Source organism: Pecten maximus, chromosome 10, assembly GCF_902652985.1.
Source record: "Pecten maximus chromosome 10, xPecMax1.1, whole genome shotgun sequence".
Lineage (NCBI taxonomy): Eukaryota > Metazoa > Mollusca > Bivalvia > Pectinida > Pectinidae > Pecten > Pecten maximus.
This window is the reverse complement of record NC_047024.1, coordinates 43,140,307-43,159,418: the sequence shown is the minus strand read 5'-3', so window position 1 is coordinate 43,159,418 and position 19,112 is coordinate 43,140,307. Positions and strand designations below refer to the sequence as shown.

General features: G+C 43.1%; 1 protein-coding gene across 2 annotated transcripts in view; it reads right to left on the bottom strand.

Annotated features, from left to right (window-relative positions):
* Positions 1 to 2,875: 2,875 nt before the first annotated feature.
* Positions 2,876 to 19,112, bottom strand: part of LOC117335357 — a 29,862-nt gene continuing 13,625 nt past the window's right edge. The window contains exons 1-5 of one of the 2 annotated variants that reach the window (XM_033895295.1): positions 16,954 to 17,552; positions 13,740 to 13,842; positions 11,546 to 11,691; positions 10,276 to 10,690; positions 2,876 to 3,793 (exon numbers count right to left, since the gene is read on the bottom strand). In XM_033895295.1, the coding sequence (XP_033751186.1) occupies positions 3,634 to 3,793; positions 10,276 to 10,690; positions 11,546 to 11,691; positions 13,740 to 13,842; positions 16,954 to 17,155 (1,026 nt within the window). In that variant the 5' untranslated portion in view covers positions 17,156 to 17,552 and the 3' untranslated portion in view covers positions 2,876 to 3,633. Of the gene's footprint in view, positions 3,794 to 10,275; positions 10,691 to 11,545; positions 11,692 to 13,739; positions 13,843 to 16,953; positions 17,553 to 19,112 lie in introns of those variants that run through there. The other variant, XM_033895296.1, reaches the window with a different exon arrangement.

Genomic DNA, 19,112 nt, shown 5'->3' with positions numbered 1-19,112 from the left:
CATAAAATACCAATATGAGAGTTCTTCTCAACAAAGCTTGCTATATAATATTGCCATATACTTTGTTTTCAACTGGTCAAAGAAACACATATGCTGCCACTGCGCAACCCGACCAGAACATTAAAAAAAAAAGAAAAGAAATATTTTATTTGAAGTTATAGGCAAAGTAATTGACAAGCTCATAAGGACAGGTCTAATTTTCAATCTCCTTACCAGGAGAAGGTCTTAGACAGAGTAATTGGTAGTTTGTTTTCCTTTTTTATTTATTTTTGTCTTGTTTTTAACAATTCGTTATTATATACGGATTTGTGTCTGGCAAACTTCCTGTCACTCGTGATGTAACACAATACATCTATCTCCTCTTTTGTACGTTCTTGTTTTAGAAACTTTTTTTTTTTAAATCCATGACTTAAAGCTTTCAAACTTCCGGGTTCCTCATACTCGTGTTTTGTACGGATGAGAAATGAATAGCCAGAAAACTAAACTCATTTGTCTTGGGAAATAGAAATGTCGTTCTGATATTAGCTTGGTAGAGAAGTAAGAAATATGCAAGATTTTGTTTGGCAATTATACACCACTCCTGGCAGAGTCTGGCAGCCGGTTTTCCAGAATTCTAAAGAGCCTTAGATTAATCAAAAACAAGAAATTTGTCTTTGACACAACAGACTTGTAAAGGTTCTTGCCTGAAGCATGCCCGCCCAGTTGTAATCACGCCTTGGTAGGCTTTTTCAGACTTTTGTTTTGATTCCATATATGTGAGCCATTTGCTCGCTCCGTGGACTCTATCACTAGTGGTAGACTTTCTGTAGTTATTTTGTGGACTCTATCACTAGTGGTAGACTTTACTAGTGATAGACTTTCTGTAGATACTTTATAGTTACACTGAAGCTGAAATACACTCTTTTTATCCGCTATACTGTTATACTTGGTTATTTCTCGAATTTGTAAGCGAAATGGAGGAATATTCATGTTTTTGTCACATTTAAGACGACAATGCCCCTCATAGCCCGAGTTTCCTCTGGCTATGTCTGGTGTCAGGGACAGAGGAAACTCGCGCTAATTACAATAGTGTTATTCAAAGTATGTACTACTAAGAGGATTGTCTCCTTTTTGAAATAAACGACAAAAGATGATTATATTCTTTTATTTAACCCTGTTCTAAGTATAACTGATAACGCCACGTGCTGTTGATGTTTCCCAATGGTTGGCTCTGTTCCTGATCTTGTTTCTTTAACGATTTTTTAAAGCCGTATGGCTTGGATAAGACAAAAATCCTTATAAACTACGTCTTACGGCTGGCTCGAGCCCAAAGAAAACTTTTAATACGATGTTTGATGCTTGTTTAATATGCCTAGTAGTTCCGTTGACACTATTCTAGCTCTCGTTTTGATAATGTGATTTAAACCCGAATTTGATCTAGATTTGTATTTCGGATGTCGTCGATAAAACAAAATACATTTCCCGAAACATATTTTGAGAATGTGATTTAGCTAAACTTTTATAAAGATTTGTATGGTGGGTGTCGTTGATATTTTGATAAAGCAGGATACACTTCACGGAACATGCTTAGAGAATGTGATTTAACCCTATTTTTATAAAGATTTGTATGGTGGGTGTCGTTGATATATTTTGATAAAGCAGTATACACTTCACGGAACATGCTTAGAGAATGTGATTTAACCCCATTTTTATAAAGATATGTATGGTGGGTGTCGTTGATAAAGCAGAATACTCTTCACGGAACATGTTTTGAGAATGTGATTTAACCCCATTTTTATAAAGATCAGAAGACGTTTCTCCTCCCTGAACACCCAGATGTATTATCTTTATTCTTTTCAACCAACCAATACGATTTCGTTATTTTGTCGGAATTCTGTATTTTGTTCAGTAATAAAAAATAATACCAGATCTATTGACGTAGCTAATAATTCAATATTGTCTTATGACGTCACAGGAATGTGTCTTGTGGCGTTCTTATTAAGCAATGCTGATAATTAATATCATTCTTATTACTTTCCAACCCTCGTACCGACAAAACTTTGTAGTATTTACGTTGCTTTCTGAAATTTAGTAAAGATAAGATACACTATAGTCGATTTCCCTCTACATGTGTACTGTAGATGTGACCTGTACATGTGACCTCTACACGTGTATTGTACATGTGTACTCAACATGTGTACATGTAAGTTGTGTACGCCTACATATAGCAGATAATTCAGTACTTTCAGTACTTTGATTGTTTAAAATTCCTACAGGAGTACGGCTAAGCACTCCTTAGCTAATCAACCTATTGTTAATGAAAATTCATATTTACGTTTCGAATTTTCAGAAGCCTGTAAGTCTTCCAATCATGAAACGCATTTCACTATTGTGTGTGTCATGTCATACCACATTAATATACCATTCAGGAAAATCTAACAACATCTAAATTACGACCAATCAGAAGCCGCCACCTGGCGGCCATTTTGTGGACAACGTTCTTTATATAACATCTTAGAGCGTACCTACTACCTTGTAAAATAACTGTGCATTCCTGGATAGTAACAAGATGATGGTTATGTTATTGTCCTTAATCAAGTGACTTCGGACTAGGCAGGGGCTTCGGTGGCCGAGTGGTTAAGGTGTCCCGACAATTTATCACTAGCCCTCCACCTCTGGGTTGCGAGTTCGAAACCCACGTTGGGCAGTTGCCAGGTACTGGCCGTAGACCGGTGGTTTTTCTCCGGGTACTCCGGCTTTCCTCCACCTCCAAAACCTGGCACGTCCTTAAATGACCCTGGTTGTTAATAGGACATTAAACAAAACAAACCAAACAAAATTGAACAAGGCGATTTTCGTTCATTTCTAGAGTTGCATAATAAGTAAGTTTTAAAACTTTGATTTTAAATTCATTTATTTTGTTTTCACTCTAAATGATGTTTTCCGTGTGTATCTTTCTAAAGCAGTACCTGGAGAATTTGTGAAATACCACTGCCTGATTTTGCGTTTTTTTCATACACTGACATGATCAGGGTTCACTCATTCAAGATGACCGTCCAGTCCTTTATAAAAGAGCATCAATATAGTATTTTCTATACCCTGTGTGATAACTAATGCGTTACATACTTCCCCGTTACCAATTTAGTAATGCATTGACCGTGCCCAAACATCGCATTCATTGTCTGGCCAGCAGATTCCCTCAAATTGCCTTTCTGAAAAACAATATATATCTCAACAAGGAGTCATGCTGCACTGCCCGGTGTAACATGTAAACATTACGTTAAATGACGTCACAGATTAATCTGGCCAAACCGAACCTTGTTGGCATACCTTATTCTCGGCAGTGTTCTCTGACGAAGCTTGATGTCCGAGATCTCGTTAGAAATTGAGTCCCGAGAGTACAACCAACATTGTTGACAGGAGGCTTTGAGTCCGGCCAGACACATATTGTCGTAACAACAAACACACACGCACATAGCTAAATTACTACTATAATAAGCAAAGGTCACCGCAAAGTTCACATCCGGTGATATGTACGAGCCTTCAGCGTTGGCCAACGTCACACCAAAGTAAATAACAGTGAAAAAGCATGACGTCATGGATGACGTACAGAAGACGCGAAGGCTAGAATAGTCCTCCTGTGAAAGGTTCTTGTCAAACGCGGACATCATGTAGGGGTTCCGAACGTACAACACCGCGTACATTATTAGAGAGAGCGCGAGGGGCAACAGTGTGTTGATGACCAATTGGTATCCGGACCATAGCGTGGCGTGCACGTGCGGTGACGTGAAATCCACTGTACACTGACCAAGGTCTGCAACAAAAAACAATACATATTCAGGCAAGAATCTATTGTTTGATCTATAATAGAGATTCCGTAAAGAGGTCAATTTAGTTTTTTTAAAGGGACGATCACACAAACGATAAGACTGGTAAATAGGGAAGATGTTGGAGCTTGGTTTATTGCCAAACGTCCTGTCAACAGCAATGGCTATTTTAAGACTGGTCTCTTGTAAAGGATGGTATGGTAAAGGAGAGTATAGAAAAGGAGATTATCGTAAAGGAGGGTATCGTAAAGGAGAGTATTGTAAAGGAGAGTATAGAAAAGGAGAGTATTGTAAAGGAGAGTATTGTAAAGGAGAGTATTGTAAAGGAGAGTATTGTAAAGGAGAGTATTGTAAAGGAGAGTATAGAAAAGGAGAGTATTGTAAAAGAGAGTACTGTAAAGAAGATTATTGTAAAGGAGATTATTGTAAAGGAGAGTATTGTAAAGGAGAGTATTGTAAAGGAGAGTATTGTAAAGAAGATTATTGTAAAGGAGATTATTGTAAAGGAGAGTATTGTAAAGGAGAGTATTGTAAAGGATAGTATCGTAAAGGAGAGTATCGTAAAGGAGAGTATTGTAAATGAGAGTATTGTAAAGGAGAGTATTGTAAAGTAGATTATTGTAAAGGAGAGTATTGTAAAGGAGATTATTGTAAAGGAGAGTATTGTAAAGGAGAGTATTGTAAAGGAGAGTATTGTAAAGGAGAGTAGTGTAAAGGAGGTAAAGGAGAGTATTGTAAAGGAGAGTATTGTAAAGGAGAGTATTGTAAAGGAGAGTATCGTAAAGGAGAGTATCGTAAAGGAGAGTATTGCAAAGGAGAGTATCGTAAAGGAGAGTATCGTAAAGGAGATTATCGTAAAGGAGATTATTGTAAAGGAGATTATTGTGAAGGAGAGTATTGTAAAGGAGAGTATTGTAAAGGAGAGTATCGTAAAGGAGAGTATTGTAAAGGAGAGTATTGTAAAGGAGAGTATTGTAAATGAGAGTATTGTAAAGGAGATTATTGTAAAGGAGAGTATTGTAAAGGAGAGTATTGTAAAGGAGATTATTGTAAAGGAGAGTATTGTAAAGGAGATTATCGTAAAGGAGAGTATCGTAAAGGAGAGTATTGTAAAGGAGAGTATTGTAAAGGAGAGTATCGTAAAGGAGAGTATCGTAAAAGAGAGTATTGTAAAGGAGAGTAATGTAAAGGAGAGTATTGTAAAGGAGAGTATTGTAAAGAAGATTATTGTAAAGGAGAGTATTGTAAAGGAGAGTATCGTAAAGGAGAGTATCGTAAAGGAGAGTATTGTAAAGGAGATTATTGTAAAGGAGAGTATTGTAAAGGAGAGTATCGTAAAGGAGAGTATTGTAAAGGAGAGTATTGTAAAGGAGAGTATTGTAAAGGAGAGTATTGTAAAGGAGAGTAGAGTAAAGGAGAGTATTGTAAAGGAGAGTATTGTAAAGGAGAGTATTGTAGGAGATTATTGTAAAGGAGAGTATTGTAAAGGAGAGTATTGTAAAGGAGATTATTGTAAAGGAGAGTATTGTAAAGGAGAGTATTGTAAAGTAGAATATCGTAAAGGAGAGTATTGTAAAGGAGGGTATCGTAAAGGAGATTATTGTAAAGGAGAGTATTGTAAAGGAGATTATTGTAAAGGAGAGTATTGTAAAGGAGGGTATTGTAAAGGAGAGTATTGTAAAGGAGATTATTGTAGGAGATTATTGTAAAGGAGAGTATTGTAGGAGATTATTGTAAAGGAGAGTATTGTAAAGGAGATTATTGTAAAGGAGAGTATTGTAAAGGAGAGTATTGTAAAGGAGAGTATCGTAAAGGAGAGTATTGTAAAGGAGAGTATTGTAAAGGAGATTATTGTAAAGGAGAGTATTGTAAATGAGAGTATTGTAAAGGAGATTATCGTAAAGGAGAGTATTGTAAAGAAGATTATTGTAAAGGAGAGTATTGTAAAGGAGAGTATTGTAAAGTAGAGTATCGTAAAGGAATAATCGTACAGAGATATGTAAAGGAGAGTATTGGGTAAAGTAGAGTATTGTACCTGAGTTATTGTAGAGATTATTGTAAAGAGTATTGTAACGGAGAGTATTGTAAAGACCGATTTTGTAAGGAGTAGTATTGTAACGGAGAGTCATTGTAGAGAGAGTATTGTAAAGTAGATTATTGTAAAGGAAGTATTGTAGGAGATATGTAAGATAGTATGAAGAAGTATTGTAAAGAAGATTATGTAACGGAGATCTTGTAAGGAGAGTTTTTAAGTAGATCTTGTCAGTAGAGTATTTGTAAAGGAGTTATTGTAAAGGGAGTATTGTAAAGGAGAGTATTGTAAAGGAGATTATTGGAAGTAATTATTTTAAGAGAGTATTGTACCTGACGTCTTGCTACGGCGCGTCTTGTCCCTGCGCGTCTTGTACGGCGCGTCTGTCCACTCGCGTCTTGTCCCGGCGCGTCTTGTCCCGCCGCGTCTTGTCCCGGCGCCTTCTTGTCCCGGCGCGTCTTGTCCCGGCGCAGTCTTGTCCCGGCGCTTCTTGTCCCGGCGCGTCTTGTCCCGGCGCAGTCTTGTCCCGGCGCTTCTTGTCCCGGCGCGTCTTGTACCGGCGCGTCTTGGTCCCGGCGCTTCTTGTCCCGGCGCGTCTTGTCCCGTCGCGTCTTGTCCCGGCGCGTCTTGTCCCGGCGCGTCTTGTCCCGGCGCTTCTCGTCCGGCGCGTCTTGTCCCGCCGCTTCTTGTCCCGGCGCGTCTTGTCCCGGCGCGTCTTGTCCCGGCGCTTCTTGTCCCCGGCGCGTCTTGTCCCGGCGCGTCCCGGCGCGTCTTGATCCCGGCGCGTCTTGTCACCGGCGCGTCTCGTCGCGGCGCGTCTCGTCCCGGCGCGTCTTGTCCCGGCGCGTCTTGTCCCTGCGCGTCTTGTCACGGCGCGTCATTGTACCGTCGCGTATTGTCCCGGCGCGTCCCGGCGCGTCTTGTACCGGCGCGTCTAGTGTCCCGGCGCGTCTCGTCCAGGCGCGTATCGTCCGGCGCGTCTCGTCCCGGCGCGTCTTGTCCACGGCGCGTCATTGTCCCGTCGCGTCTCGTCCCGGCGCGTCTCGTACCGCCGCTTCTTGTCCCTGCGCGTCTTGTCCCGGCGCGTCTTGTCCCGTCGCGTCTTGTCCCTCGCGTCTTGTCCCGCCGCTTCTTGTCCCGGCGCGTCTTGTACGGCGCGTCTTGTCCCGGCGCGTCTTGTCCCGTCGCGTCTTGTCCCGTCTGCGTCTTGTCCCGGCGCGTCATTGTCCCGTAGCGTCCTTGTCCCGGCGCGTCCGGCGCTTCTTGTCCCGGCGCGTCTTGTCCCGGCGCGTCTTGTCCGGCGCGTCTTGTCCAGTCGCGTCCTTGTCCCGGCGCTTACTTGTCCCGGCGCGTCTCGTACCGGCGCGTCTTGTCCCGGCGCGTCTCGTCCCGGCGCGTCTTGTCCCGGCGCGTACTTGTCCGGCTTCTTGTCCCCGTCGCGTCTCTGTCCCGCGCGTCTGTCCCGGAGCGTCTTGTTCGCACGTCCGTCTTGTCCCTGCGCGTCTTGGAACGGCGCGTCTTGTCACGGCGCTTCTTGTCCCCGGCCGTCTCGGAAAGGCGACGTCTCGCCCGTCACTCCTTGTCCCTGTGCGTTTGTCCGCGCGTCTTAGCTACCCGTCGTCTTTCCCCGGCGCGTCGTGTCGGCGCTTCTTGTACCGGCGCTTCTTGTACCGGCGCTTCTTGTACCCGCTCGATTCTTGTACCGCGCTTCTCGTCACGGCGAGTATCGGTCCCGGCGCACGTCTCGTCCCGGCGGCGTCTTGTCAACGGCTAGTCTTGCACTCGCGTCTTGTCCCCGCGATTCTTGTCCACGGACTTATGTCCCGGCGTCTATGTCCCGTAGCGTCTTGTACAGGCGCGTATTTACCGGCTATTATTGTAAAGGAGAGTAACAGAAGTACTTGTAAAGAGGTAACGTGTAAAGGAATAAGGAGAGTATTGTAAAGGAGAGTATGTCAAACGTAAGTCTTTAAAAGGACGATATCGTCAAAGGAGAGTATTGTGTCACTTCAGACTGATTGTAAAGGAGTTATTGTACAGGAGAAGTCTTGTACATGGAGAGTATCGTCGACCGGAGAGTATCGTAAAGGATAGATCGTAAAGAGAAGTTTGTCCAGGAGAGTATGTTAAGTCGAGTATTTCACGCCGATTCTTGTCCCGGCGCTTTCTGTGTCCCGGCCTCTTGGTCCCCGCGCGTCCTTGTCCCGGCGCCTCTTGTCTCCGCCGCTTCTTTGTCCCGGCCCTCTTGGTCCCGGCTCTTCTTGTCCGGCGCTTCTTGTCCGGCGCAGTCTTGTCCCGGCGACGTCATCTTCCCGGCCGCTTCTTTCCCGGCGCGCGTGTCCCGGCCGTCTTGTCCGGCGCTTCTTGTCCCGGCCGTCTTGTCCCGGCCGTCTTGCCCGTCGCGTCTTGTCCCGCCGCTTCTTGTCCCGGCGCTTCTTGTCCCGGCGCGTCTTGTCCCGGCGCGTCTTGTCCCGGCGCGTCTTGTCCCGCCGCTTCTTGTCCCGGCGCGTCTTGTCCGGCGCGTCTTGTCCCGGCGCGTCTTGTCCCGTCGCGTCTTGTCCCGTCGCGTCTTGTCCCGTCGCGTCTTGTCCCGGCGCGTCTTGTCCCGTCGCGTCTTGTCCCGTCGCGTCTTGTCCCGTCGCGTCTTGTCCCGTCGCGTCTTGTCCCGGCGCGTCTTGTCCCGTCGCGTCTTGTCCCGTCGCGTCTTGTCCCGTCGCGTATGTCCCGGCGCGTCTTGTCCCGGCGCTTCTTGTCCCGGCGCGTCTTGTCCCGGCGCGTCTTGTCCCGGCGCTTCTTGTCCCGGCGCGTCTTGTCCCGGCGCTTATCGTCCCGGCGCTTCTCGTCCCGGCGCGTCTTGTCCCGTCGCGTCTTGTCCCGTCGCCGTCTTGTCCGGCGCGTCTTGTCCCGTCGCCTCTCGTCCCGGCGCGTCTTGTCCCGGCGGGTCTCGTCCCGGCGCTTCTTGTCCCGGCGCGTATTGTCCCGGCTCGTCTCGTCCCGGCGCGTCTCGTACCGGCGCGTCTTGTCCCGGCGCTTCTTGTCCCGTCGCGTCTCGCCCCGGCGCGTCTTGTCCCGGCGCGTCTCGCCCCGGCGCGTCTTGTCCGGCGCGTCTTGTCCCGGCGCGTCTTGTCCCGGCGCTTCTTGTCCCGGCGCGTCTTGTCCCGGCGCTTCTTGTCCCGTCGCGTCTCGCCCCGGCGCGTCTTGTCCCGGCGCGTCTTGTCCCGGCGCGTCTTGTCCCGGCGCGTCTTGTCCGGCGCGTCTTGTCCCTGCGCGTCTTGTCCCGCCGCTTCTTGTCCCGGCGCGTCTCGCCCCGGCGCGTCTTGTCCCGGCGCGTCTTGTCCCGGCGCGTCTTGTCCCCGCGCGTCCTGTCCCGGCGCGTCTTGTCCCGGCGCGTCTTGTCCCGTCGCCTCTTGTCCCGGCGCGTCTTGTCCGGCGCGTCCTTGTCCCCGTCAGCGTCTTGTCCCGGCGTGTCTTGTCCCCGCGCGTCTTGTCCAGGCTCTTCTTGTCGGCGCTTCTTGTCACGGCGCGTCTTGCGGCGCTTTCTTGTCCCCCGGGGCGCGTCTTGTCCCGGCCGCGTATTGTCCCGGCTCGTCTTGTCGGCCATTCTTGCCGGCGCGTCTTGTCCCCGGCCGTCTTGTTCCCGGCGCGTCATGTCACGGCCGTCTTGTCCGGCGCTTCTCGTACGGCGCGTCTTGTCCCGGCGCGTCTTGTCCCGGCGCGTCTTGTCCCCGGCGCGTCTTGATCCCGCCGCTTCTTGTCCGGAGAGTCTTGTCAAGGAGAGTATCGTCAAGAGAGTATCTGAAAGGAGCTTATTGTACAGGCCCGATATTGGTCAAGGAATCATCGTACGCACTAATTGTCCCAGGAGAGTCTTGTAAAGGAGAGTATTGTACCGGAGCGTATTGGTAAAGAGTAAGTAATCTTACATGAGAGTATTGTAAAGGAGAGTATTGTAAAGGAGAGTATAGAAAAGGAGAGTATCGAAAAGTGGTTCACAACTTTGTATCCATGGTAATTGGTCATTTATCGTCGGATACCCACAATTGATTGCACTACGCTACGCTACACTTATCACTACGTGGGTTGTACAGTTTGTCAATATCTTTCTCAACTTCCTGGGAGCATACTGCCGGAGCTGCCATTTCGGCGCTAATAGCGTTCACACGACATGTTTTTCACTGTCTTACCACATACTCATATAGCTTATTTGACCGGAACACAAAGGAGTAAAGCAAGTTCATTGATACCACACAGAAACCGCACCGGGACTCGAACTAGCGACCCTTCGGTCACTTAGCCCTGCATCCTACCACTAGACGAAACAACAACGATGTTTTCCCTTACTCACAGATCCCCTCCGATTCTCCATGACAGATGAACCTCTGATCTTCGCTATATCATACGATAGTACTTTACAATCCACCTCTAGTTTATACTCACTTTGAGAGGGGAACGTATATATCCACATATCTTCTGTACTCATCTTGATCTAGATGTGCAACGAAATCCAGGTGTTCCATCCGGGCACTCCATAATAGTTCTTGTTGCCACAGATGACGTGTGAGTTGTGATCTGAGTCCGTCCGCCTGATACGCTGACCAAAACGACAGGGCGTGACGCTGTGTCCAAGCCCGTAACAGAAAGCAGAGACCCCGGTCCATCCACATGAATCGAGATGTGGTCATTCCATAGTCCTGTTCTAGGTGCTTCACGAACCACGGTATGGGGTCGGGGATTTTACCGATAACAGTCGCCCGATGAAGGAGCGTAACGTGAAATCTCTCATCCGCCATCTTGTCAGCATGCGATATATTCTGTATGGTTGAGTTCGCCATTATTGTCAGTGTCACGTGACCTGTTAATAATAAATACACGCTATAAAAATGTGAATGTCTTAAAAGGTCTTAATCAGAGTAATAATTATGTGAGTTTTTATACACACAGGCATGTAACTGTTATCATGACGTAATAATAACTCAATATTTGCAATGTCAAATGAAAATTATCAATCCAGTTAACTTAACAGCATGTACATGTAAGTGGACTGTTCATACGATGAAATCACATAAGCTCTTAAGCAAAGTTGAAAAGTTAAATGTTTACTAAAGCTAAAACTTAAAGAGCGAATTATCCTAACTTTAGAGTTAAAGAGGCAAATAACATAAACAATTTATCAAAATATTCCTGCTTCGTTGGTTAGAGCGCCAGTCACGTGACCTCAAGTAAAGATCCGAGGTGCGTGGTTCGACGCTCCCTACCCGTGTCGGTTCGTGTTTCTCGTCAAGTTCAGAAACAGACCAGTACTGTACTGTCGTGATTGTGTCCTTTGGGCAAGATACGTTAACCTAATTACTCTGGGCCTCAATGCATGTTCAGTGAGGTAGTCACCGACTACTATAAGGAGACACCTCAAAATGAACACTGACAGGGGCGATAAATCCAGTAAACAAACCATCTACACGGTCAAATTTCATTATCTCAAACTCTGATAAATCGAAGACCCTGTTTAACTCGAAGGAAAAATTCAGTTTCGAGAGTAAAAATATATTTAAGATATTCTCGGTTTCCTCGAATATTCGCGATATCTTTTTAAGGTTTTTCTTGGCTGCACTGACTTCGAGGTGACGAAATTCGATTACATTGTATATTAGACACATATGACCTGCCACATTACCATTATCTGTCACATGACAGGGGTTAAGCCACTCACCGCGGAAGTTGGTGTACTCCCCTAAGCCGTAGAGGGGCCCAGTAGCCACGAGAATGATCAACACATACATTCCCGCCACTAGGATGTTCACGTTCTTCTGAGAAAATGTCGACGGATGGTCGGAGGCCAACAAGAACCGGAAATACCTGAAATAAATAAATCCAACGGAAACCTGATGATTTTGGTCTTTAACACGTGATAGAATTTATATGATATTTAAGAGTGTGACGTTTCGATGAGTACACTGTCACCTTCATCCAACTTCGCTAGCCAAGGGTGAAAAGGAGAGTATCGTATTGAACACCCTTGGCTAGCGAAGTTGACCTTCATCAGACTAATGACTAATGTGAAGTGTACTAGAAATGTCTTATGTCGTGTCCGAGATGGTAAAAGATTCGATTTTCTCTGAAGGATGTTTCGTCTTCATTATGATCCTATTGACACCAAGTTCGAAAAATGTGTGACGAGATGGTGAAAATAAAAAAGAATCAGACAAGTGTACGAGATTGTGGGATTTACTGTAGTCGAATCGGCTACGCTTTATTTAACACCTGGTCATAGATGTGCGAGAGTCTATGGCCCCCTCGTCCCTGCGGCGTATCCAGATGGCCTCCCTGATCAGCCGCCTGGACAAGTGGTTTTCCCTGCCACAATTTATGAATTCCCCAGTCAATTATGTGGTTTTGCCGCACAGAATGGTCTGTAAGAGCCGATTAATTAAGCTTGGACTCAGATTGTTTCCCTTCTAATCTGGTGAATTTTCTTTCTTTGGATTCCACGCTGATGTTCGTCAAGTCGGACCCCAAATCTTCTACCCTTTTCTCCGATATAAGCGTCGCAGTTCTTGCATCCTATTTTGTATTTAAACACTCGGCGACGTTTTCTTTTGGTGTTTTATCCTTAGGATGGACTAGGATATTTCGGATAGTCTTGTGAGGTTTCATGGCTGTAACAATCAAATGACCGCGATAAACTCTCTGAGTGGTTTCAGACAAACCTTTGATGTACGGAATAACTACCTGCCCTTTCGTTTTGTTCTTTATTTGGTGTTCCGCCTCCCGGTCTTCTCTTAGCTTTCCTTAAGCTCGTTGTTAACTTTATTTTTACCATCTCGTCACACTATTTTCGAACTTGGTGTCAATAGGATCATAATAAAGACGAAACATCCTTCAGAGAAGATAGAAACTTTTACAATCTCGGACACCACATTGGACAAGGAGGACTAGGGTTCTTTTCTTCGAGTTGCGAGTTACAAAGTGCGAGTTTCACATAGGACAGTGCTAGTACGTTTGGTAATAAGTATGATGAAGGTGTCAGTGGTGTCATCGAAACGTCACACTCTTAAATATCATATTAGTTGTGTCATACAACTTCTATCATATTTACTTTACTAACCTGAAGAAAATGTTCCAGAATATGGTCTATAACACGTTTTCATTCAGACAATAATTCGTGCCATTTTCATCAGAACCCGTGGTCATGTCGAAATTAATAGTCATGTGAAACTTGATGTAGTTTATGCTGTAGCCGTACTTCTCAAAACGGCCGATGTTTAGTTTCTCTTATTTCAATCATATTATAGTGCATTCCTTTGATTCCAATTATTCGATAGCATGTATCATTAAAACTGGAAACAGCATGCATCTAAAGAAATTATTATGTATTTTGGAATCAATGTGGCCTCGTTACATGTGGAGCCGGAAGAGAAAGCATGGAGAGGAAGACCTTCAGGCAATCGATCATTTTGTCATTAAAATGTACACTTTTCAAACTCGAAACCAATATTGTCACGTTTCATTATAAAACGTTGGCTTTGATTTGATCAGTTATACGCCTCAACGTAAGATGTGGTCTGACTACTTATTAAAAGAAGTTTAATCTTATGTATTTGGAATATAGGTTAAATGCTTAATAACGTAAAATGCTGACGAAATGCTTAACAACTTAATTCATTATCCTCTGACTAGGAACCGAATTGTCAACATGTTATCTCAATAAAGTGTCAATCAGTTTACAAGTTAAACATCGGCCAATCAGAAAAAACGGATTCACAAATCACCCAACTTCGAAAAAATGTCTGGTCTACTTAGAATTTGCGTTTTAAGAATATCTCTGCTGAGTTGATGCACTGTGTCTATTCTTTAAAAGATAAAATAAATTTTCATAAAAAGGAGGAAATGGAGGTGCATTGTACCTTTCTACGGCTGCTATGGCCATGATCCACGTCGCCCCAGAGGTCAGAACGAGGTTGGTTAGCCCAACCAGCTGGCAGGCGGTGTTCCCAAGGGTCCAAGTACCTGCGAACACCAGGAAGAAAATTATGATACAGTTTTAGGAAATCATACTGCGCTGCTGCGGGACTAGGCAGGGTAAATCTGAATCTATTACACATATTGTGTATAACATATAATGTATAACATATAACATACAGCAAACCGGTATAAGCACACACAAATGTTTAACAACAAATTATAGATTGTATACAAGTAGTTGCTTATCCGTATACGAAGGGAAATAATTGCTTGCAATTGTATTTGCATCTAAAAATTGTGTTGTCTGCATGATGATAAACACGAGTACTCGATGGTGGGGTGTGCCTGTTTTCGGAGTCTCTCTGTACTTATCTTATACAACACGTATCTGTTTTTCGGTATAGCCGTATAATATTCTTTTGTACAAGGATATGACGCGATAGGTGGCGTTACTGGTTAAGATGAAGTATGTGATTGGTCAATGTATCGGTAGATGCAAAATGTAGATATGCAGTTAAAAACGAAACAAAGTTAAGATTGAATGCAAGCTGAATAAGTGGGTGTATCTTTTCAAATGACACATTAATAAAATTATATTCCTGATTCAAATGCAGTCTTATTATCATCAAAAATTATTCAAACTGATATAATTTTGTTATCCGTGCTGAAACACATTAGTTTGTTAATTTATTTCACCAGCAGCTTCACAGTATAACCACCAGCATTAGAACTATGCCGTTTATCTTTTTCGGCATAGCCGTATAATTGTCTTTTGGCCCCGGATATGACGCGTCAGGTAGCGTTACTGGTCAAGATGAAGTATTTGATTGGTCAATGTAGCGGTGAATGCAAAACGCAGATATCCAATTAAAAACGAAAAAAAGTTAAGATTGAATGTAAGCTGAATAAGTGGATGTATCTTTTCAAATGACACATTAATAAAATTATATTCCTGATTCAAATGCAGTCTTATTATCATCAAAAATTATTCAAACTGATATAATTTTGTTATCCGTGCTGAAACACATTAGTTTGTTAATTTATTTCACCAGCAGCTTCACAGTATAACCACCAGCATTAGAACTATGCCGTTTATCTTTTTCGGCATAGCCGTATAATTGTCTTTTGGCCCCGGATATGACGCGTCAGGTAGCGTTACTGGTCAAGATGAAGTATTTGATTGGTCAATGTAGCGGTGAATGCAAAACGCAGATATCCAATTAAAAACGAAAAAAAGTTAAGATTGAATGTAAGCTGAATAAGTGGATGTATCTTTTCAAATGCTACATTAATTACATTATATTCCTTATTAAAATGCAGCCTTATTATCACTAAAACGATTCAAGCTGATATAATTTTGTTATCCGTGCTGAAACGCATTAGTTTGTTAATTTATTTCACCAGCAGTTTTACAGTATAACCACCAGCATTAAAACTATGCCGTTTATCTTTTTCGGCATAGCCGTATAATTTTCTTTTGGTCCGGATATGACGCGACACATGGCGTTACTGGTCAAGATGAAGTATGTGATTGGGCAATGTAGCGGTAAATGCAAAATACAGACATGCAGTTAAAAACGAAACAAAGTTAAGGTTGAATGCAAGCTGAATAAGTGGATGTATCTTTTCAAATGACACATTAATAAAATTAAATTCCTGATTCAAATGCAGTCTTATTATCACCAAAAATGATTCAAACTGATATAATTTTGTTTTCTGTGCTGAAACACATTAGTTCGTTCATTTAATTATATCATAACCACCAGCATTAAAACTATGCCGTTTATCTGTTTTAAAGATATTTCTTGTTTAAAGATATTTCTTGTTTCCAACAAAATTTTGTTCGAGAACAAAGGGGTACCATCTTATCGTTGCATCAGCGTGTATTTTATTCGAAATTACCAATATCTTCAAAACTTAACGTGTTATAAAAGTAAGACAATATCTTAACACAGGCTGTTTGTTATCATTTTATCACATATTATTAGCTATGAGAACTTATACATTGATTGTTAAATCTCCAAATAATTCTTCATTGTTTCACAGCCAAAATTCAATAGTTACTGACCTTATAATGTTGTCCTAGTTACTAACCTTATAAGGTTGTCCTAGTTACTGACCTTATAAGGTTGTCCTAGTTACTGACCTTATAAGGTTGTCCTAGTTACTGACCTTATAAGGTTGTCCTAGTTTCTGACCTTATAAAGTTGTCCTAGTTACTGACCTTATAAGGTTGTCCTAGTTACTGACCTTATAAGGTTGTCCTAGTAACTGACCTTATAAGGTTGTCTTAGTCAATGACCATATAAGGTTGTCCTAGTTACTGACCCCATCAGGTTGTCATAGTTACTGATCCCATCAAGTTGTCCTAGTTACTGACCCCATCAGGTTGTCATAGTTACTGACCCCATCAGGTTGTCCTAGTTACTGACTCCATCAGGTTATCCTAGTTACTGACCCCATCAGGATGTCGTAGTTACTGACCCCATCAGGATGTCGTAGTTACTGACCCCATCAGGATGTCGTAGTTACTGACCCCATCAGGTTATCCTAGTTACTGACCCCATCAGGATGTCGTAGTTACTGACCCCATCAGGTTATCCTAGTTACTGACCCCATCAGGTTGTCCTAGTTACTGACCCCATCAGGATGTCGTAGTTACTGACCCCATCAGGTTATCCTAGTTACTGACCCCATCAGGTTGTCCTAGTTACTGACCCCATCAGGATGTCGTAGTTACTGACCCCATCAGGTTATCCTAGTTACTGACCCTATCAGGATGTCCTAGTTACTGACCCCATCAGGATGTCCTAGTTACTGACCCCATCAGGTTGTCCTAGTAACTGACCCCATCAGGTTATCCTAGTTACTGACCCCATCAGGATGTCCTAGTTACTGACCCTAACAGGTTATCCTAGTTAATGACCATATAAGGTTGTTCTAGTTACTGACCCCATCAGGATGTCCTAGTTACTGACCCCAGCAGGTTATCCTAGTTAATGACCATATAAGGTTGTTCTAGTTATTTACATCATAAGGTTGTTCTTCTTACTGATCAGATTGTCTCACTTATCGATCTTTCACGGACATATCAAGTATCAGCCATGTATGCTATTCCTATATATTCAAGGGTCAATGTTCTTTTTACTTACTAACCTTGTATTGTGCCGACTAAAAGCCCTACCAGATTGGCCGTCCCTGACAACAGGTTCATCACTAAACTAAGCCGGATCAGTGATCCCGTGATCGTTTTGTTCCGGATTATACACAATCTTGTCATGGTTACAAGACCCATAACCACAAACACTTGTAGGACTACAGTTATAACTCCCACCTTAATACTCGCGCCAATATCCATGGCAGTATGTTCACTTTGGCAATGTACTATATCAATCCAAACGTGACTGTTCACTTAGACATTGCACTGTTTTAATCCGCCGTGGATTGTTCGCATTGACATTGAGCTATATCAATCCGCCAGTTATTGTTCACTTAGACATTGTACTATATCAATCCGCCAGTTATTGTTCACTTAGACAATGAACTATATCAATCCGCCAGTGATTGTTCACTTTCACATTTAACTATATCAATCCGCCAGTGATTGTTCACTTTCACATTTAACTATATCAATCCGCCAGTGATTGTTCACTTTGACATTTAACTATATCAATCCGCCAGTGATTGTTCACTTTGACATTTAACTATATCAATCCGCCAGTGATTGTTCACTTTCACATTTAACTATATCAATCCGCCAGTGATTATTCACTTTCACATTTAACTATATCAATCCGCCAGTGATTGTTCACTTTGAAATTTACTATATCAATCCGCCGTTGATTGTTCTTTTTGACATTTTACTATATCAATCCGCCAGTGATTGTTCACTTTGACATTTACTATATCAATCCGCCAGTGATTGTTCACTTTTGACATTTTACTATATAAATCCGCCAGTGATTGTTCACTTTGACATTTACTATATCAATCCGCCAGTGATTGTATATGACATTGAACTATATCAATCGCAAGTGATTGTATATCTACTACATAGGCGTTCTTTCCTGTTGCCCAATGTATATTTTCTTTCAGAATTGAGCTTGTGACTTTGCAGCTAGTGGAATCATATATAGTATAACGGACTTTGTGGCGTCACTCTTGTTTTGTAAAATCTGCTTAGACACAATCGATACACAGGATGCAATTTGTCGTCTGTGATTGACGATATCCAAAGGAATTTGACGAGAACTGGAATGGGTCGCTCAAGTGTGAGAAAACTTGTGTGAGGTGTTGATGAATATCCCTGGTCTTTACTGGTCATCACAGTAATGAATACATCAATTTCATTAAGACGTTTCACACGGGTTTCTGACAGCTACATTATACGCGACTCAATCAAGAGTCTTTATAACCAGGATTATGGTTTCTTATTCAATATTCCCTGGAGTTAAAGGTTACTTCTCGACATCCATCACCTGTCATTTTCCCTGCACTGAACTCCGCACTAGTGACATCTATGGTAACTTGTATTTACGTATTAATGGAGCATGCACAATCGTACCCAACAAGAGAGGCTTTGTCCTGCGGGTCATATTCAAATCTAAGTGTTACGTTTCTTATAAGAAGAATACAGCCCCTCGAATTTCGAAAGTATCTATAGTATATCCATGTAGTATATGTGTTGATGATTTCATCCAATGCATTTGCGTTTCCTGGTAAAGGAATCAAGCTTTCATCGTCGGATTGAAAATTTGTAAGAATTTACAAAACACAGCTTCCAAGCACTGTCTGCTTCTGTAGATCCGAGAAGATGCGCGCATGAATACCCAATGCATCTCTCGACTCCGATCGATCGAGCCCAGCTCTCTACTGCTTACACGTGTGTGTAGTTTGTTAACGTTTAATCGTATTGTTTTGTGGTGTATTTCATCATTGAGAACCAGTAAGGCGCCCAATTAAGGTATTCTTTGTTTGTATAGGTTTGTGCTGCCATGTGTGTTGGGGCACGTATGATAACCAAGGCAGTGGTGATAGAGGATGCTTATCATAGAGCTAGTGGATTTCAATCCCCACAGTACAATCCCCACAGTACAATCCCCACAATACAATCCCCAGAGTACAATCCCCAGAGTACAATCACCACAGTACAATCACCACAATACAATCACCACAGTACAATCACCACAGTACAATCCCCACAGTACAATCCTCACAGTACAATCACCACAGTACAATCCTCACAGTACAATCACCACAGTACAATCCCCACAGTACAATCACCACAGTACAATCCCTACAGTACAATCATCACA